Below are 20,183 nucleotides of genomic sequence, written 5' to 3' on the forward strand. Positions count from 1 at the left end.
AATGTTGCCCTTCTGGATGAATGCCAGTGAATGAGGAAACAATAGGCTGGGGAAAAAGCTCTTGTATTTTAAAGTGTAATTTATACATTGATTTCGCACCTTCCATTTCACAGCCACCTGTCTTCCCAGTGTTTCGTTGTCTTTCTCTGTTCCGCCCCTTTATGCTTCTTATAAACGAGTAGAGAGAGAGTCTCCAATGTGAGACAATGGAATTGGAGAGAGGGAGGGCTTCAATGGAATAAACTGGAGTCAAGCACCCAACTCCTATTAACTTTCGAAGAGAGTTGGGCACCTAGCTGCTCTTTGTTGGGCTGGTTGGGAAGTGGTAAAACATTTGCACAGAAGTATCTAATGGAAAAAATTTCACAGAAAAAAAAATCCTCTTTTACATGGAAACATTTTTGTTGAGCATTTTCTGACTAACTGAGTCATATTAGCATCAGGTTTATACTATGGTGCTTTTTTCCCTCATGAATTTGTGACTTGTGTGGCACATAAATCCTCCTCTCATATAGTCTCTATTTCCTACATCAATGTTTTCAGGATCCCAGCGCTACATCATCATGAGAGTCTCTGAGGCTCATCAGCTGAAAGATGGGAGCCAAGAGACGGCATCGGATCCCGACTTTGGGAAAACAGTTAAAGATCTTCCACGGTGAGTACCTTTGCGTGTGCATGACATTCATATAGCTCTTACCAAAATTAGGGAAATGGCCCCAATTCCATCTGGCTTTCTACAATAATAATTGAAATACTTTGCAATACCTGGGGCTTGATCCTGTAGGATGCTACTGAAATCAGTTTGAGTTGATGACACTCTACATCTTCCAAGATCAAGCCAATCGTCCCCAAAGCACTTTACAAACATTAATACTATAATGCTCCTGTACAGATAGGTATCGTCAACCCCATTTTACAGATTCAATGGTAGAGCAAGGAATAAATCTAGGAACTTCAGACACCAAATGCAGCTCCATAGTTGATATGGGGACAGTTTACGTTTATGGAACTGTTTGTGTTCAGCTTTTGAAATAAAACCCAGTCCGGTGCATAGAGCATCACAGTGTGTTACAGGAACTGTTACCTGTTTTCATAAGCACAATTTTGTGCCCACCGAGACCCTTGTACCATCCGGGATATGTGACATGGTGGGGTTTATGGCAGGTGGCTTAATACCAATCACCACTGGGCTTAACCAGTGTTTCTCAACGACCGGTACATGGACCGACACTGGTCCCTGAGATCTCCCTGATACAGTTTAGGAAGGCAGCAAGCTGGTCCCCGGTACCAAAAAGTTTGAGAAACAACGATCTAAACTACATGTACATCATTTGATTCTTCCCCTTAAATTGCTTATAAACTGCTCACTCTGCATCACTGCTCACTTGTTTATTGTCCAGTGTTTCCTCATCTTTGTCTTCTCTGAGCTTTTCTTATTTTACTCTTATTTTAGTCCCATGTTGGCTTCCTCATATGTCCCTTTAATTTTCACCTTCGTTTCCTTTTCTTGCTCATATCAAGTCTAATACAGTATCTCTGTTTAGAATCTATTTCCTGTTGTCCTAGTTTTATCTCAGTTTCCTTTCTGTTTTATTCCATTTCCTTTCTCCTGTGCCAGTCAAATTCTTTGTGGTTTTCCCTCTGTTCTCTCCTTATGCAAAGTAGCTGTGGCAGAGTGCAGGACCGGGACCAGGACCAGTCTTCAGCTGTCTGTATAGGCACACACAGAGGTTATGTCTATACTATGGCCTAGGGGTGTAATTCCCCTGCATGTGTACACATATACTTGCACTAGCTCTCATCAGGCTAGCGTAACTATAAAGAGCAGTGTGGCCAAGGTAGCATGGGTAGCAGCAGGGCTGAGCTGTGCCTCATCTGCTACTTCCCATGTTATCGCAGCTACGCTGCTATTTATAATCATAGAACCTTGATGAGAGAATCACACCCCTAGCTCATAGTGTAAACGTAGCCACATGCACAGGCCAAAAGCCAGTTTAAGGGGGAGTTGTTTTCTGGAAACATAAAGCAGGAAGTGTCAATGAACAATTGACCTAAATAAGATACAGGTAACATCTTACTACTGAATTTCTCTGTGGTGTTTTCAGTTAGCATTTAACTGGAGGAGTGTGGGAGACAGAAAGGGTCATGTAGTGAAGCTGAATGATACCAAATGGCAATGTTTGGGAGTTACTGAATGATGCTATTGCACGTAATGTTTGGAGTTCTGTTTTAACTGAATGTACAGGAGTTGGATCTTGAAGAAATGCTCTGTGTTAGTTGTGATGCACTTTTTTTTGTGGAAGCTGAGTATAACACCAGCGACTATAGGTTTATTTCCTCAACCTCTCCAAGTACCATTCTTAGATACAACTACAGTTGACAGGTTATACCCACACAATGCAAACAAAAATAATAGCTGCTGCAGAACCATAATCCTGTTGCTAAGGGTAATTTGTGAATTTTAGAATCATTAACTGCCTCTGCACATGAAAAGGAGGATTGAAACAGAGATGCACAGGCGAATTTACCTCATACAACAGCAACTTTGATTGACTCTAAGCAGCTATTCACACAGGGCAACACCAAAGCAGTTCACCACGGGTTAAGTACATTTTATGAAGAATATTTCATTGAACTGATTTCCACCTTGTTATTAAATGAAATTCTTGACCCAGTGCCATTTTCGGAGGTCATGACTCACCACACGGAAATTAAATTCAAAAACTGCATTTAAATAATGTTAAGGGAGCTGTATCTAAACTTCAGTGCTTCGCATTACGCAGGCCTCACCGAGACAAAACTCTGATTGACCTCATGGGAGCTTTGCCTGAGTGAGGGCTGCAGGATCAGTTCATTGGCCTTGAACATTCCTTAATGTGCCTAATCCCTGGAGAACACATGGCAAATAATTAGAAATGGGCAAACCAGATCATATAAAGTAAGAGCCAGCCTAGACCTGATTGTATTTTTATGCATCTTAAAAAATGAGTCAGTTGTCCCTTTTATTAAAAAAAAACAAAAAACTATACATGCTTCTGTGTTTTCTGGTTTGGTTTGAGAGAAGAGAAAATGCCCTAAAGGAAAGTTGTTCTAGAGGAATGGATCACATCTGTAAACGAGGCAGCTTTGGATGAATGTGCTGATGTGTCAGTTACAAGGGCAAAAGGCAGCTTAATTTTATAGGAGCACCGTTCCAGTTTTGTGTTAATTAGGAGTCGGACTCTGGCACATTTATTCATGTTCTTTAGAGTAAGAGGGTTCCGTTGAGATATGTGGAATTACCTGTAGAATAAGGTACCTCTCAGTGCTATCCAAGTAGCCCAGTAGTTCTCAAACTTTTGTACTGGTGACCCCTTTCACATAGAAATCCTCTGAGTGTGACCCCTCCTTAGAAATTTAAAAACACTTTGTATATATTTAACACATTATAAATGCTGGAGGCAAAGCAGGGTTTGGGGTGGAGGCTGACAGCTCGTGACCCCACATATAAGAACCTTGTAACCCCTGAGGGGTCCCGACCCCCAGTTTGAGAACCCCTGAAGTAGCCTGATTCTGCTCTTGAGAAAGCATGTACTGCTTAAAACATGATACTATTCTCGCAGCCAGCAACAACCAGGAATGAAGCCAATATGATGAAACAGTCGATCAGTGAATTGCGGCTTGATTCCTGTTCAGAAAAGCTTGATGAAAGTTTCCTTTTTTTTCTACTTCCCTCTGCAGATTTCTATCACATATTCCACTTTGGTAGTGCACATGAAAAAGTCCACTGGTGTCAATCTAATAGACATTTAAACAGAATATACAAGAGGCATGCTTGATAAATAGTTTGCTGGGGCTGATCAAAGAAGGGGAGTTTTATACAAAATTGATAAACATCTGTTTTATGAGGATTGGTCATTGGTATATTAGGCATGCACAATGCACTGATCTCCAAAACAAGGAGCTGAGTTCAATATTACATTCCTGCCTTTTGGATTACCTGAGGGGAGGAAGCTTTGGTTTACATCACAACTTTAACACTGTTTTAGCTTTGGAAAGGGAGGAAGTTCATTGCGTTTCATTTGGTGTTTTTTAACAATAACCTTTTCAAAAGATGAAAAAGTCCCCATGCACATTCACCAAAATGATGTAAACATAAGTGTAGAGTTTTTAAGTAGCATGTTATTGACTTACTAAAATGTAACTAGACTGTGAATGCTATGGCATCCCATTGTCCCTATTCTGCACAGGTGAGTAGATCCTCACCTATGGGAGGAGGGATAGTTCAGTGGTTTGAGCATTGGCCTCCTAAACCCAGGGTTGTGAATTCAGTCCTTGAGGGTGCCACTTAGGGATCTGGGGCAAAAATCAGTATTTGGTCCTGCTGGTGAAGACAAGGCCCTGGACTGAATGACCTTTCAAGTCAGTTCTGTGGAGATAGGTATATCTCCATATATTTTATTTATCTTTCTTATGATCTCAGTGAAGTCAATAGGACTATTTGCACGATTAAGGGCTACCCATATGGGTAAGGGTTGCAGGATCAGACTTTAATATATAGCAGGCCTTATCCCTGGGAAATGGTGAGTTTCCTCAGCTCCCAGTGAATTCAAGAGTTGAGGACATCCAGGACTTCCAGCAGCTTCCCTGGATCCAAAGCCCATTGATATCAATGAAAAGATTCCCATTGATTTCAGTACCCTTTGTACTGGGCACTATCTCTCAGGATCAGTCCCTACATGTGTTAGCAATAGAATACAAGGTAGATCCTCCAATGGTGTCACTGGAGCTACCTTGATTTATACCAGTTGAGGATCTGATGCATACACCTTCACTCTGCAGGCAAAAATGTCTCTCCTGTGATGGAATAATTACTGTCCTACTGCTCTATTTTCTCTTGAGCGTAGAAGGTAGGAGCTATCACACAATATACATAATCAGCCATACGTTTTCTAGTCAACAGATTAGACAGTACGCTTCCAAATAAAATGCAGTCATGCAGATTAATTTCTTTCATGTTACATTTAAGGGAAATAATTGGGGGGAAAAAGAAAAGGACATCCCTGGAAGAATATTCAAGGAATTAAGCTGATTCTAACAGTTAGAGAGAATGGTTGCAATAGGGTCCTGTGAAATTACATTATAGGAATTTACCATTTGTCTTTCTTTCTTTTCTTTTTTGGTTGCTTGAGTGTGAAGAAATCATATGCAGCACAGTGGTAGTCGCTCAAGAATATCTAAATCCCAGAACATGTGATGCAGAGACCTCGCATTAGAATGGGCTGAAAACAAAACTTCCCTCCCACTGAAAATGTTTCAATTTGTAAGGGAAAAAAAATCTCAATTCAGGGTGAAAAGTGAATAATTTGAAATGTTTCATGGGATGAAAAATTCCATTTCGGGAGAATCAAAATGGAGGCTGACCAACTCCCTGGTGCCCAACTCCACAGGCAGGCAGCCAGCTTTCCGAGGAGTAGGTAGCATGGGAACCAGAGCAGACAGCCCTGGGAAGCGGCTGCCCCGGGAGTTCAGAAGCTCCAGGAGGCAGCTGCCTGGGAAACATATGGAGGCTGGCCTACCTACCTGCCTGGTTTCCATCAAAAGTTTTGACAGAATCAATACACTCCCACATTTTGATTTCATCTAATCAGCTTTTTCCAGCAGAAAAGAGTTCTATCAGCAACGTTTTGACCAGCTCTACTCATGTGACATCTAGTTGCATGGCAGTAGTTTTGCCCCCATTCCACATTCTCTCGAAAGCAATAAGCAACTGTCAAGTGATTTTGATATAAAACACACGCACACATCATCTGTCTGTATGGAGAACTCTGATGAGTACATGACTTACTGTCATTCCAGAGATAACCAGTATGTTCCAAATTGCTTTGGGGAGGACTTTTCATTACACATAATAGCCTCAGAGGGGAGCAATTGGAGTAGGCTAATAGAGTTACATGACAGAATTTCAAGCCAGTTAACAAAAGAAATCCCAGCAAAGCAGTGTAGATTTCCTAAATCAATATCGCAGATGGAGGAGGAGAACTGAGACTATCAAGCAAGCCTGGGGCTTTTCCTGTATCCAACAGAAGGATCACTGCTGGATCATCTTTCTGCATACATATGGCACATGGCAAATTGTCTGGAATGTCTGCTTTCCCCTAATAAATTCCAGTTAGTCAAAAGGAAAGTGTATTTGCTAAATATACTAGTTAAACTTAAACTGGGACCCACTTTGTCTGGCCTGTGTTGATTGCTGCTTTACAGTAGGACGATAACATCTTTATGAAAGTACTTAGAGCAGGAAAAAACTTATTAGGTTTGAGTTGTAGAACAGTAAACATGTGACACACAGGAGTGCTCGTATGAGACACAGCTTTATTTCCTCAAAAAGAACAGGAGTACTTGTGGCACCTTAGAGACTAACAAATTTATTTCAGCATGAGATTTCGTGAGCTACAGCTCACTTCTTCAGATGCATAGAATGGAACACACAGACAGGAGATATTTATACATGCAGAGAACATGAAAAGATGGAAGTATGCATACCAACAGGAAGAGTCTAAACAATTGAGATGAGCTATCGTCAGCAGAGGAAAAAAAAAACTTTTGAAGTGATAATTGGTCATCTTAATAATATGGGTCATCTTAATTATCACTTCAAAAGTTCTTTTTCCCCCTGCTGACGATAGCTCATCTCAATTGATTAGACTCTTCCTGTTGGTATGCATACTTCCATCTTTTCATGTTCTCTGTATGTATAAATATCTCCTGTCTGTGTGTTCCATTCTGTGCATCTGAAGAAGTGAGCTGTAGCTCACGAAAGCTCATGCTGAAATAAATTTGTTAGTCTCTAAGGTGCCACAAGTACTCTTGTTCTTTTTGTGGATACAGACTAACACAGCTGCTACTCTGAAACCTAGCTTTATTTCCTGACCCCAGTCACTTGGTCTGGGTTAGGGTTACAAAGATTAAGATCACTGCTTACTGATATAATTCCCATAAACTGTAATGAGAATTGAGTGTATTCAACAGCTAGCAGAATCAGGATCTAAAAGTGGTATTTATTGGTATGTTGTCCTTCAATTCTGACCCAATTCTGAAAGGTGCTGAGCACCCTCAGATTTTAGTGCCCTGAATGGGAATTGAGGACACTCAACATCTTGCAGACACAAGCCCCGAATTTTCAAAACTCACCATCTAAACTGCATCGACAGAATTTGTGATTTCACCATTTGGTGTCTGCCAGACCCACATTATTTTGTACCTATGATGTCAATGATTGCATATGCAACACCCATTTTGCATATGCTGGTCCCTGTTTGCTTATGTAAATATCAGCTAGGTGGACACAACAGATGCATTCACAAATCTGCAGATGCAATCCAGGTATTCAGTTTAGGAAATCATCATTCTACATGAGTAGGCAAGTGGAAAAAAAATATTGAGAAATCTCTACAACATGGATCAAACTCAGTGGACAAACTTAAGATTTTCCACTTCCAAGGGAGGAGACTGCTGACAGGGGATGCTACCCAACAATGTTCATCCAATAGTCCCCACCCTGAGTAGGTGGAGAGGGAGTGGTCAGAGAGGGGTGCTGCTCTTTGGTGCCATGACTGAATCAGCATGTGGAGAGAAGCATGCTGCATTTTCAAAGAGCTGCATCAACTATTTCCTTTCTTTTTTCTTCCAGTGAAAGGTGGGGCAGCTGGGTACCACCCTTATGCACGGATGAGCCTAAAGACCTCCCTCTAGCCCTTTAGATTCAAAGAGACAATAACAAAGTAAAACTGCATCACCCAATGCAGTTGCCTCATATTTGTCTTTTCTGTATGCCTCTTGGACTCGACAGATCGTTATTGCTGCTTCTGAAGAACCCGACCTTCATCTTCCTCTGTTTAGCTGGAGCAACTGAAGCCACGCTTATTGCGGGAATGTCTACTTTTGGACCCAAGTTCCTCGAGTCACAGTATAGTTTAAGTGCCTCTGAAGCTGCTACCTTGTTTGGTAAGAAAACAGATTTTCAATAATGCCCATGTAAATGTTATATTGTCTAAAAATACTAAAATCTCCTGATCAAGGAGATGACTCTTTTATCACAGAGTCAAATGCAGTCCTGACCCTATGTGGTAATGACACTGTGTGTATCATGTAAAATGTGGCTGCAATCTTAGATATAAATGGCACCTTCTGTCCCAGCAGACCTGCACTGTGTGTGTAGTCAGTGTTATATCTACTAACTTTAGTGGGAAATGTTTTTCCAACTTTTACACCAGTTGATCCTGCCAAACCAACACAGAGTGAGCTGGGGTTTGTTCCTCTTTGTGCACCATCAAGAGAACTGTCAATAGTGGTATCTACTCAAGTGCAAATGAGGAGAGTATCTGAGTTGCGGAACCTGTATTACTGGTAACATACAGCTGGAAAGAACCCAGCTTCACTCTCAGATCCCAGGCTGATATATACACACATACACACATAGGTTAATACATTTAAATTGGCAAACTGAGCAAATTTGATCTGAATTCAGTAGAATACAAAAAACATGGAACCCCATAATGCTATTCTTGGAGAGTCATTTTTCAGGGCAGTACTGCACTATATGCAGAAAATATTTCCTTATTTTCTGAGTTTTGGGGCTAGGCTTTCGGAGCTGCTACTGAAGGCAAAAGGTATCCTTTCCTTTTCTTACCTTTTCTTTTCTTTTCAAGTCCTACAAATTCCCATCAAGAAACAAGCATAGGCCAGTGGCACAGAATTATGCCAACTCTGTAATGTATTCATTCAGATGAATAGAAACTCCCCTCCTGACATTTATAGGCTTGTTTCTTTTCCCATAGGTTATCTTGTTGTGCCAGCGGGGGGAGGAGGCACATTCCTGGGAGGATTCATCGTGAATAAGTTTAAGCTTCGCTGTTCAGGAATCATCAAGTTGTGTTTACTTTGCACAGTGACAAGTCTACTGCCTGTTTTCATATTTTTCATTCATTGCCCTAACATGCCTATGGCGGGAGTAACGCAGATGTATGACCGAAGGTAATAATAATGATCACAGTTCCCGTCAGTCGTGTGTTGTGGTACAGAAACACAAGGATAAATCTGAGCGATCAACACTGAGGTTAATATTAATGCACTACAGAATAAGGTCGCTGCATGGTTGCAAGGCCAACCTTATAGGCATGTTCCAAGTGCATGACTACACACAGCCTAGCACCTTCCAGCATCCCACTGCCTTAGCATCCCCTCTCACACACCCCTGTGCCCTCCTTTTCCTCTTAGGTCTGGTCTACACTAAGGGTAAGAGGGGATTGATCTAAGTTACACAACTTCAGCTAGGTGAATAAAGTAGCTGAAATCGACGTACTTAGATCTACTCACCGCAGTGTCTTTACTGCAGTGAGTCAACAGCTGGCGCTCCCCCATCAACTCTGCTTGCGCCTCTAGCTCCAGTAAAGTACCAGTCGATGGGAGAGCGCTCGGCGGTCAATTTATCGCGAAATCGACCCCCGCTGGATCGATCACTGCCCGTTGATCCAGCGGGTAATGTAAACAAGCCCTTATTCCACCCCACCCAGCCCTGGAAGATACGGTTAAAGGAACATCTGCTGACTAATCCACTGTTTCCTTTAGCATCTTACTCGAAAGCAGCCTAAACCTGACTGCAGCGTGCAATACTGAATGTGACTGTCTAAGGGAGATCTACAGTCCAGTCTGTGGAAGTGATGACATCATGTATTATTCTGCCTGCCATGCAGGGTGCAAAAAAATATCAATCCTCGATAGTGGCAAGAAGGTATGGTTTGAAGAACCCAGGTGTTAGCAAAGAACATTAGTTAGCACATCCGCCTTCATAAATTCTGGCCAACCTTGATGAAGTTACATTAAGTTTATTCAGGTTTTGAGCTTTGCTTTAAGGCTGATATAAACTGTAGAAGGACCCCCTGTGAATACATAGGATTCATGAGCGTTGGGCACCAACTGAGATGCAAGTACTCTGGTAATGCTTCTGCTGCCCAGCACTGACCTAGTCCTGCTGTTCCATTTTGGAGTTTGAAGTTCCAATTGTTATTACTTAAGGGTCTAGACTCCAGGCAGTGGGTCAGATTCTGCTCTCAGCTGCACTGATGTAAATCCTGCATAACTCATAGATTCATAGATTTTACAGCCAGAAGGGACCATCATGATCATCTAGTCTGACCTCCTGCACATCGCAGGCCACAGAACCTTCCCCGCCCACGCCTGTAATAGACCCCCAACCTCTGTGCCCTCACATCATAATTTAAAGAACAGAGAATCCACCATTTACTCTAGTTCAAACCCACCTGTGCCCCATGCTCCCACGCTGCAGAGGAAGGCGAACCCCCCCCCCCCCCAAAAGGGTGTCTGCCAATCTGACCCGGGGAAAATTCCTTCCTGACCCCAAATATGGTGATCAGTTAGCCCCTGAACACGTTGGTGAGACCTACCAGCGAGACACCTGGGAAATAATTCAATGTAGTAACTCAGAGCCCTCCCCATCTGGTGAAATATCTCCCGAGGTTGGAGATATTTGCTACTAGCAGTTGCAGATGCACCACATGCCACTGTAGGCAGTCTCATCATACTGTCCCCTCCACACATTTATCAAGCTCAGTCTTGAAACCAGTTAAGTTTTTTGCCCCCACTGGTCCCCTTGGAAGGCTGTGCCAGAACTTCATTCCTCTGATGGTCAGAAATCTTCATCTAATTTCAAGCCTATATTTGCTGATAACTGAACTGAACTCTGAATTTACACAGGTATAACTGGGAACTGAATTTGTCCCATTATTTGCACGGAATTCCCATTCTCAGAGCAAAGTTTGTTCCATTGTGTGCTCTTAGTCCCCTGTTAGTATTTTGTGCACATAGGGGACAATGTATGTGAGGGTGTTCACACTATGCAATAACTAATGTTTCCAGAGTTGAGAGCAGTCTTGTGAAGTTCATTGCCACCCAACCTGATAATATCTGGACTGGAAACTGGCATAAGGCCAAATCCTTGGCCCTGCTGTGGTTGCCTTATTCTGCTCCAGGAGCAAAACCTAGCTGTAAAAATAGCTGATCTGACCATGTGCAATTCTAGTCATGGCCCAAATTATGACTATAGAAACGCTGTCTCTTTGGGAAATTGACGAGGTGTTTGTTTCCCAGGTTTACCATGAGTGTAGCTGTATCCTGGAGAATGATCCCACTGGATCTGCCCAAGCGATAGCAGGGAAATGCACTTCCTCCTGTGAGAGAAGGACTGTCCTTCTGGTTTTCATGTTTTTTGTGATTTTCTTTACATTCCTATGCAGTATTCCGGCGCTGACTGCAACTCTACGGTAAGCAGTGGAACCTTCTCTTTACCGTACAAAGCCCCCGTTTCAGCAGGAAGTAATTGAAAGCAAACATTTTCATTTTATCTTAGCAATTGTGGTACAGGGCCTGATGAAAATGGCCCAGTTTTCAGTGTGTTGAAGATATCGAGCATGTTTCTCAATTTGCTCCAATTGTGAGCCCAATCTGAGCGCTCGCGCCTGTATGTAGCTCATTTGTGCCCTCAGTGAGGTAGTTAGATGTGCAAATACCCAGACTTGCCCTCACAATTCTCAAAAGCGTGGACACAAATTTTGCTGGTGCACATTATGTCCACAAAAGGGGAGAATGAACCTCATTCTGGCTGAAAGTATATCCCTTTATCATCAGAGTACACTGTTTGATGGTGTTACGGGGTGTGGAGAGGCTTTTCTCTTTGCTGCTGGCGAGTTGCTACTGCTTCATGTCAACATTTTAAAATTCTACCTTTGTGTACTCCAGGTGTGTCTCTGATAGACAGAGGTCGTTTGCACTAGGAATCCAGTGGATTGTAGTAAGAACTCTAGGTATAGTATGGAGTGAATGTGTATGTCTTTCCTATTGTATTTATAAACCACTTATCACAGGAGTGTCAATGGGCCAAATACAGATAGTTTAACAGCAGGGGACTGGGGATATGTGATGTTTGAGTGGAGGATATTTTCTCTCACCTACCTACACTATTCATAAACATCCAATCCTGTTGCATGTAATTTGCAAACAGGAAGAAAAAAAGCTCAATTGTGCAGCTAGATTGTTCACTGTGAATAGCTCACCCAGCTGTAGAGATAACTTAACACAGAACAGCAAAGCTTCATACCATGTCATTAGCTTGAGTTTAGTAAATTCAGGGCGCCAGCCTGGCCAGGACACCAAAAGTTCCTGGGGCTCCCGGTGGGGATGCAGATTTGAACTCTTATAGTGTCATATGCTGAAGTGAGCTCTCTTGTTAACCGTGTAAGCTGGCTGTTGGACGGAAAACTACAACTCCCATAACAGGTCTCCAGAGGAGTAAACAATAGCGGTGGGCACCTGCTCATTCCAAGAAGAAAATGGGCTGTGTTGTCCAAGGCCCTGGATAACTACATATGTCATTGCTGAGTTCATAGGCTGGGGTTTTCAAAGGAGCTGATGGGCATTAGTTACCCAGTTCAGTAGGGTTTGGGTGCCTAACTCCTTTAGGATCTTTTGGAAATTCCAGCCATGCAGGTTGCAGTGTTAGCTTACTCAGTCACTGTACCTGCAAAACCTGTGCTTTGGGCTATCTTGAGGATGATAGATTGAAGTTATATCAACTGATGTTCCATTCTGTCTTCATGCAGGAGGCATTCCCGGTCCTATTGCCTTTGGCTCAGTGATTGATCTATCATGTCTGGTGTGGCAGGACCAGTGTGGAGAACAAGGTTCTTGCTACGTTTACCAGAACTCTGCCATGAGCCGATACACTCTGATCGCTGGAATTGTCTACAAGGTGATGCCCAGTTATTATTTCACTTTCACATCTCCTAGCCTGTGCTTTTTGCTTATGACTGGTTAGATGAGCAGCGCCAACTGTGGCAGAATTTTGGAAACCTCCTTTATGCTGTTCTGATCACAACACAAATCCTATCTTCACGCAACTTTGGTGTGAAAACACAGCACGGTGTTTGTCACTAAATGCAAATATTCCATTTATGATTCGCAATTTAACAACTCTCTGGGTACCATCATTCTCCTGACTTCATATTATTTTCCAAGCTAAATGTTTTTCCTCTAAAAATTTTAGAGGAAAAACTCCACAAAATCCACATTTTATTAAAATCACTCACTCCAGAACTAGAGTTGCGTGTATAAATGCAGTCTATTAGCTAGTGTGTCTCAGGTCATTCTGCTCATGCTGTAAAGAAGAGTAAATAGCCATTCTCTGATCACGGCTCGAAAATGTCGAGAGGGCGAATGTTTCAGTATTTATGAGCAGAAAGCATTGTTTTAGCTCAGTCCAAATTGGCACTTAGCTTGCAGGTCACAGTAGGAATCAGCAGCTGTGGTGAGAAGGTATGTATGTGTAGCAATGCTAGTATAAACAACAAAATACTACAGGTCAGATCCTCAGCTGCTCTAAATCCATGTAGCTCAGTGCAATGTGGTTCCAGATGTTTTAAATGGCGGGAGCATCGGTCCCAGTGCACTACTGTCATGGAGTCAGGTGATCAGAGAATCTAGCCCCAGCTAATTGTCAAGAACAAGGTAAAGAGCAGATCTTCCCCCATCCTCAATCCAAACAGTCCTTCATTTAAAAACAAATCCCAGCTGCAAGAAAACCAGTTTGTTTCCAAATTAATGGCACGATTCCTTTTTACATACAGAGTTTGATGCTGTGTGATGATAGGTCATGACTGCAAAGTTCAGCTTCAGAGCTGAACTTTCCTGAAGTTGCAGTGGTTTAAATGGAGATTTTGGGGGTCAGTCTGTTAGAAAGATGACAATGGGAGGGCAATATGTGAACTTTATATGTGATCTTCATCATCGTCAGGGATTGTTTGATGTGGATAAATCCCCCTCATAATGCTAATGGGTAGTCGCTACCCCCCACAGCATGGTACAATGTCGGTCTAAAAAGTATGACCATAAATCGTGTGTCTAATGGCATGAACTTTTATTTGTACACCTCTACCCAATATAACACGGTCCTTGGGAGCCAAAAATCCCTACTGCGTTATAGCTGAAACCCTGTTACATCGGGGTAGCAGCGGCAAGGCTCCAGTGGTGATTTAAAGGGCCCAGGTCTCCCCGCAGCAGCCGGAGCCCCGGACCCTTTGAAGTGCTGCCTGAGCCCCCTGCCAGAGCCCAGAGATTACCACGCTATATGCGAACCCATGTTATATCGGGGTAGAGGTGTAATTTGCCTCATGCTAAGCACTACTCACATGGTAGCAAGAGCTTCTAAAATAAGGCTTTCGGGCCTCACCCTTGTGCAGTCTTGCTCTGCTGCCTCTACATTCAAGAGAACTGTGTAGATTAACTGGCCGCTCACTGAGGTTTCATGCACATTTCTAAGAAGTAGGCATGCACACCTGCTCATAATCAACTGGAGCATAGTCCCAGAGCCACATACTAATATGTTTTCCTGGCTAATCTCTTCCTTGTCTTTATAATCCAGCCAAATCCTCCTGCACAGATCACCTGCATGTCAAATTGTCTTTACAACTCCCTTGGAACGTGTTCAAACTCTTTTAATCTGGATCTGGGAAACCTGGAGGGAGCTACTCAGTCACTGTTAACTGTCGTAGCTCCATTGGCACCAGCAACACCCCTGTCTTCACAGTTGCTATGCTGGTTTACCTTATTTGGGGATCTGGCCCTGGGTTTTTAAATAAATTAGAGTCATGCTGGGTATTAAAAGTGGTTGTGTTAGTAACAGGGGATGTCTTGATGATTACAGGTAGTTGGAACAGTCTTCTTCCTGCTGGCCTGTTTCCTTTACAAACCGCCTCCCCCAGAATCCCTACCAGGAAGCTCAGATGCATTGGAAAATGGGAACTGTGTCCTCCGGGAGAACACATCTCTCCAGACCCAAGCTGCTGACTAGCACTGTAAATACTGCAAGGGACTTTCTCTCAGCCTCATAAATACCATGTCAAGATATTGTTCTATTCCTGTTTTTATGATTACTATTATTATTACTATTGCTTAACACTTCGTTTTTCTATTTAAAGAAGGATATTTGAAGTAAGTTCTGGTTTGGCATAACATTTTCTGAATGGCAGAAGCACATGAGAGGATATGTCCATTGATGCCATATGAGGATTTGTGCATTGGTGCTAGACACTGTTATTTTACTCACTGGTAGCTTTATAGCTAGGGTGACCAGATGTCCCGATTTTATAGGGACAGTCCCGATTTTTGGATCTTTTTCTTATATAGGCTCCTATTATCCCCCACCTCCTGTCCGAATTTTTCACATTTGCTGTCTGGTCACCCTATTTATAGCACTTCTGAACCACACTAAAGAAGCCAGGGTACCACTGTGGGATCAAATTCTCAGCTGGTGTAAACTGGCACCATTCACTTCTGCGGAGAATCTGGCCTGTAACACATACATCATAGAACCGTCAGTTGCAAAGCACGTGTGTTCAGGCTTTTTAGGTCTGATCAACGGCCTATCCTCGTATTGACAGTCTGCTACCATATGCAAAGCAAGGAACAAACAAGGAACAGTGTCTTTTGTGTTGCTGTAGCACATATGGCGTTGCTCGTAATGCACGCTGTATTCTCTCTCTGTTCATTTCAGTTATAGACATTTAACTGCGATAGTTCATATTACTGTGCAATGGAAAATATGTTTGAGATCACGGATTCCCTGGGAAGTTCATCAGTAGATCACATGCAACACACTGTTGAAACTTGAACGCCGCCGGCTATTTTGAACTCACTACCCAAGCCTTTTTCTGTCACTACCTCTGGTTTCCTAATTCCATTCCCAGGATTTGCAGTATAGTTACAATCTGCTTTTCTTCCATTGTTTTACAATGGACATATTTTGTAATGTCCTGTAAAGGCAGTTGGATTATTTGTTGTCCTTGAGCTATTGTGCTGTTTGACACAGAAACACATAAGATATGGATCTATGCAATGTTTTGTTTGTTTTGCTTTGTAAAGACATTGTTTTTAAGTATGCAGAAAAATCAGAACTAATTTAATTTTTCTTAGACTGCTAGTTTAAAGAGAAACCTAACATAGTGACAGACTTTATTGTATGAAGCTAATGAAAAGATCAACCAGATTCTCAGCTGGTGTAAATAGACATAGCTCTGTTGATTTCAGTGGTGCCATGCTGATTCAGGGCTGCCCAGAAGATTCAGGGGGCCTGGGGCAAAGCAATTTCGGGGACCCTTTCCATAAAAAAAAGTTGCAGTACTATAGAATACTATATTCTCGTGGGGGCCCCTGTGGAGCCTGGGGCAAATTGCCCCCCTCCCCCCCCCGACAGCCCTGTGCTGATTTGCACCAGATGATGATCTGATCCATTGTTTGCAAATAAACTAGGCCACATTTTCAAAAGTGCCCTTTAAATATGCATTGCAGTATTAACCATATGTTGTTGGCAAGGCCAAGCAATGGATTTTCAGCATCTGATGGCCAGATTTATGCATGGCTGTCTCACTCGCACCCACGAAATCAGGCAGGTGTCAGAATCTTATTATTTGGCTCTTCAAATGGTTGCACAAGAAAAAATTGCAGGTAAAAATTCAGCAGTTGGATTGAGGCCCCTCTGAAGATGCAGGCCCCTGAACTCGTTACCCTGCATAAAACTGTAGTGAAGAATTATAGGACAACCACTAACGAGCTGTTTAATCAACATGTAATGGTCACTACAAAATATTTAGAAAGATTTTGTAGCTACTTTGTATATTTTTTTATATTTATGTTTTTGTAAAAGAGTGAAGAAGGTTAAAAAGCTGTTTATAGTTTTTTCGCAAAGGACCAAACATTCCCAAGCACAGCCGGCACCATTAAACACGGCCCTATACCATGCCTGGTGTTTCCCATTCTACTGAGGCTGATACTGTGGTGGAGATACGGGGTTGAAATGTCCGTTCTTTCCTTGACGCTCACTGGGAACGGGCTTTGAATAAGAGTTCCTCTGCCATCCATGAATCCTCCTCCACCAAGGCCATGGATTTACTATGCAGAAGCCACCTTTAAAAGGCCCATATTTACCAACCATTGTCACACCACAGTGTCTAGGAGCAAGCCTCTCAGCCTCAGGCTAGTCGCACTATTGCTCTAAAAATAGCTGTATAGTAACACATTGAAGTTGGGGCATGGGCTGGAGCTTGGGCTCTGAATCTCCCAGCCCCAGCCACAACTTCAGCAGCTTCAGCCCGAGCTGCAAGTTCAAAGCACTGTCTATACCTCAACTTTTAGAGCCATTGACCTGGGCTGAAAGGCTCGCTCCAAAATGCCATGTATACCTACCCTGAAAGAGAATAGTTCGTATTGGGAAACACTGCAACGTCTCTGGTATCATAGCATGGTAACTTCTGCTGAACACCGACATTCTGGAAGGCATCCCTGGTCAGTAGGTCTGGGTAGTCATGGACCTGTTGGTAGTGCCTGCCCAGAATAAACGCCTACGCATTGGTGCATACAGAGCCCTTGCAGTATTCTAGGTGTGGCGTCCCCCTCTCTGCTGCTTGACACCCACTCCCCATCTTACACACCTGTGGGGGTTTAAGGGGTGTGACTAGGCCCAAAGAGATTAACCCTGACCGATAGTAAACGGTTCTTCATGACTGTCAACAGTTTTCTCAGGTGCCTGTGAACAAGACAACCACTATCTACAGGAGTCTGCCACTCCAGTACACGAGAAACAAGAAAGACTTCCCAACACTTTGGGTACAAGCAGTAGCCTGATGAGTTGCATGACATTATTTTGGGGAAATATTTTGGGGAAATAATGTACTTATGATGTTAGAAGTGTTTATATATATATGACATGCTTTAGTGGTGTTTATAAAATGAAATTTATTTGAATTTATCATTTCAAGAGCAAAAGAATAGTGGTGTTTTATTAGTTGACATGGGATTGAAAATCCTTGATTTTAATTAAATAGCAAAAAAACTTGTTCCTATTAGGGCAACATTTGTATATAGAAAAGTATGTATGTGCATATCGTATCTGAAAGGACATTTCCCCATCTCATGTGAAGTATTGTATTGCTATCATGTCACAGAAATATAAGCAATATTTGACAGGTCCTTTGTGTGTGTCTTGATCAGCTTCATTTGATTCTGAATGGTGCTTTTGAGGAAAACGGAATGAATTAGCTTATTCATAGCTATAATGTAGTCACAACTGGAAAAGTTGGGGCGTAGACACCTGCAGCTCTCAATGATATCAGTGAGAAGTGTGGTGCTAAGCAACTCTCTGGACACAATACTTTTTAGTGCCAGGTAGCTCTTTGGATTGTGATTGAAGTTTTAATACATCACAGCTTTGGTTCTCTTTTTAACTACTATCCCTTTCTTCCTGCGCTCATGGAGGAAGGTTACACAAGTGGGGTTAGGGAATATGAGCCAACACAGACTGAAGACAATGGAAAGCCTCCTGTTGACTCAGAGCATCGGACCAGGCTCAGGGTAAGCAGACACCTAAGAGGAGCTATCGGATTCTGTTTCAGAGAAGGTCCATTCTGGCAGTAAGACTTCTTCGATCTGTCTAGTACCTTTGAGAAATAAGCACACTATGATGCCCACTCAGGTCAGTGGGCTGTTATAGAGAGAAGCCTTGGTGGCATAGGAATTGGATCTCCTGAACCCTCCTCTCTTAGGGTTCATCTTACAGTACTGAGCTCAGAACACAACTATGTTTCTTGGTACTGTTCATCGCTAGCTGAGACAACGTGGAAGGACAACAGCAATTCCCAGAATCAAAATGTATGGAGAATCTAAGAACCTGGGACAACCTTAGGTCAAGGACAAGTGTAGAAACAAGAGCCTATTCTTGGATCTTTGTGGGAAAAGGAGGATAGGGCAGAGTGTGAGCACAACCAAATGAAACAGAATGCCAGTGTGCTTTTGCTCTGAGGAGAGATTTCTCTTCTGCGCTCAGCCCAGTTGGGACTCCTTTCATTTTCTTTTCCTTGTTGTGCCAACCTGAATGCAATGATAGGTTTATTTTTAGAAAACAAAACCGTTTTTTTTTTCTTGTGCCAAGTGCATTATTGTCAAATATTGAGGAACACATCATCAGCTGGCGTAAAGTGAGGTAGCTCCAGCAGAGTCAATGGAGCTATGGCACTTTTCGTTCGCTGGGGACCCAGCCCTGATTCTGCACAAGCAGGATCAGCTGCCTTGCAAGGGCAAAACAAGAAGTCTTTGGTTATCAAAAAAGAACAAAATGAGCAAGATCAGAACCTCACTTTCCCCCCAGTGAATTGTTTTAGGACCTGATCTTGAACTTGGAGCTGTACACACACACAGCTCTGGTCTACGAGGAGCTGCACTGACTTCAGCAGTGAACTCCATGTGAGTGTGAAGATCACCATGCATTGATTCAACTGCAGGATCAGGGCCTTCGTTAACAATTGCCACCTGCCAGGCTGAATTTCCACTCTTGCTCTTCCTTTTGTTCTTCTTGATTACGAGGACAAATAACAGCTTTGTTGGGCTTTACGGCTGTAAACTCTCTAGGTTCTTGGATGTTTAAAGCATGGTATTGGTGAACCAGTGTCTAGTACAGATATATTAAGAGATACAAAGGCAATCAGATTGTGTATATGTGAGATATAAAAGCCTGCATTGTTTTGGTATTGGTGCATTGAAATAAAATATTAAATTAAAACAGCTTTCAATTTATTTTTTTAAGATCTAGTGCTGATTTTCTAGTAGGCATTCAGATGTTTCCGTATTTTGGCTACCGTTAAATTATGGCACATTATACTTGGCTCAGCAGTCTCCCAAACTATGGCATTCCATAATTACATTTGTCATGCCTTCAAATGAGACTAACTACATGTCAAGTCCCTTTTATTGTATCAAGAAATTATTTTACTAGATCAGTCAGCTCTCTTCACTCAGGTTTCATGGAAAAACTAAGAGCAGCTTTTCCAATGGCGCAGATGATTCCTTAAAGTGTTTTCGTTAGAGACAGGCCTAAGCTGTAAAATTTGGATCCAAATTTCAATTTTTCCCCACCCCCTACTTCCCCAAACCTAAAGTTAGGGGGGTTTGGATCTGAGATCTTGGTTTGATGCATTACAGAGATACAAGCCTAGTATAAATGTTGAATCTGTATATAAGACCAGATTGCGGGACTTACTTAAATCCTTGTGGGGACAGCTCCATGTTCTACTAGACTTCTCTGA

At 42.4% G+C, this 20,183-nt stretch overlaps 1 protein-coding gene across 4 annotated transcripts in view; it reads left to right on the plus strand.

The window, feature by feature from the left end:
* The window catches only part of SLCO4A1 (solute carrier organic anion transporter family member 4A1), a 48,485-nt gene extending 28,855 nt beyond the window's left edge, over positions 1–19,630 (plus strand). For 3 of the 4 annotated variants that reach the window (XM_050918671.1, XM_050918672.1, XM_050918670.1), the window contains 8 exons: positions 544–655; positions 7,832–7,986; positions 8,820–9,015; positions 9,610–9,772; positions 11,149–11,321; positions 11,797–11,861; positions 12,657–12,815; positions 14,756–19,630. In XM_050918671.1, coding sequence (XP_050774628.1) covers positions 544–655; positions 7,832–7,986; positions 8,820–9,015; positions 9,610–9,772; positions 11,149–11,321; positions 11,797–11,861; positions 12,657–12,815; positions 14,756–14,898 — 1,166 coding nt within the window. In that variant the 3' untranslated portion in view covers positions 14,899–19,630. The remainder of the gene's footprint in view (positions 1–543; positions 656–7,831; positions 7,987–8,819; positions 9,016–9,609; positions 9,773–11,148; positions 11,322–11,796; positions 11,862–12,656; positions 12,816–14,755) is intronic. The other variant, XM_050918673.1, reaches the window with a different exon arrangement.
* The last annotated feature ends 553 nt before the right edge of the window (positions 19,631–20,183 follow it).

This window comes from Gopherus flavomarginatus, chromosome 11 (assembly GCF_025201925.1).
Source record: "Gopherus flavomarginatus isolate rGopFla2 chromosome 11, rGopFla2.mat.asm, whole genome shotgun sequence".
In the NCBI taxonomy this organism is placed as follows: domain Eukaryota; kingdom Metazoa; phylum Chordata; order Testudines; family Testudinidae; genus Gopherus; species Gopherus flavomarginatus.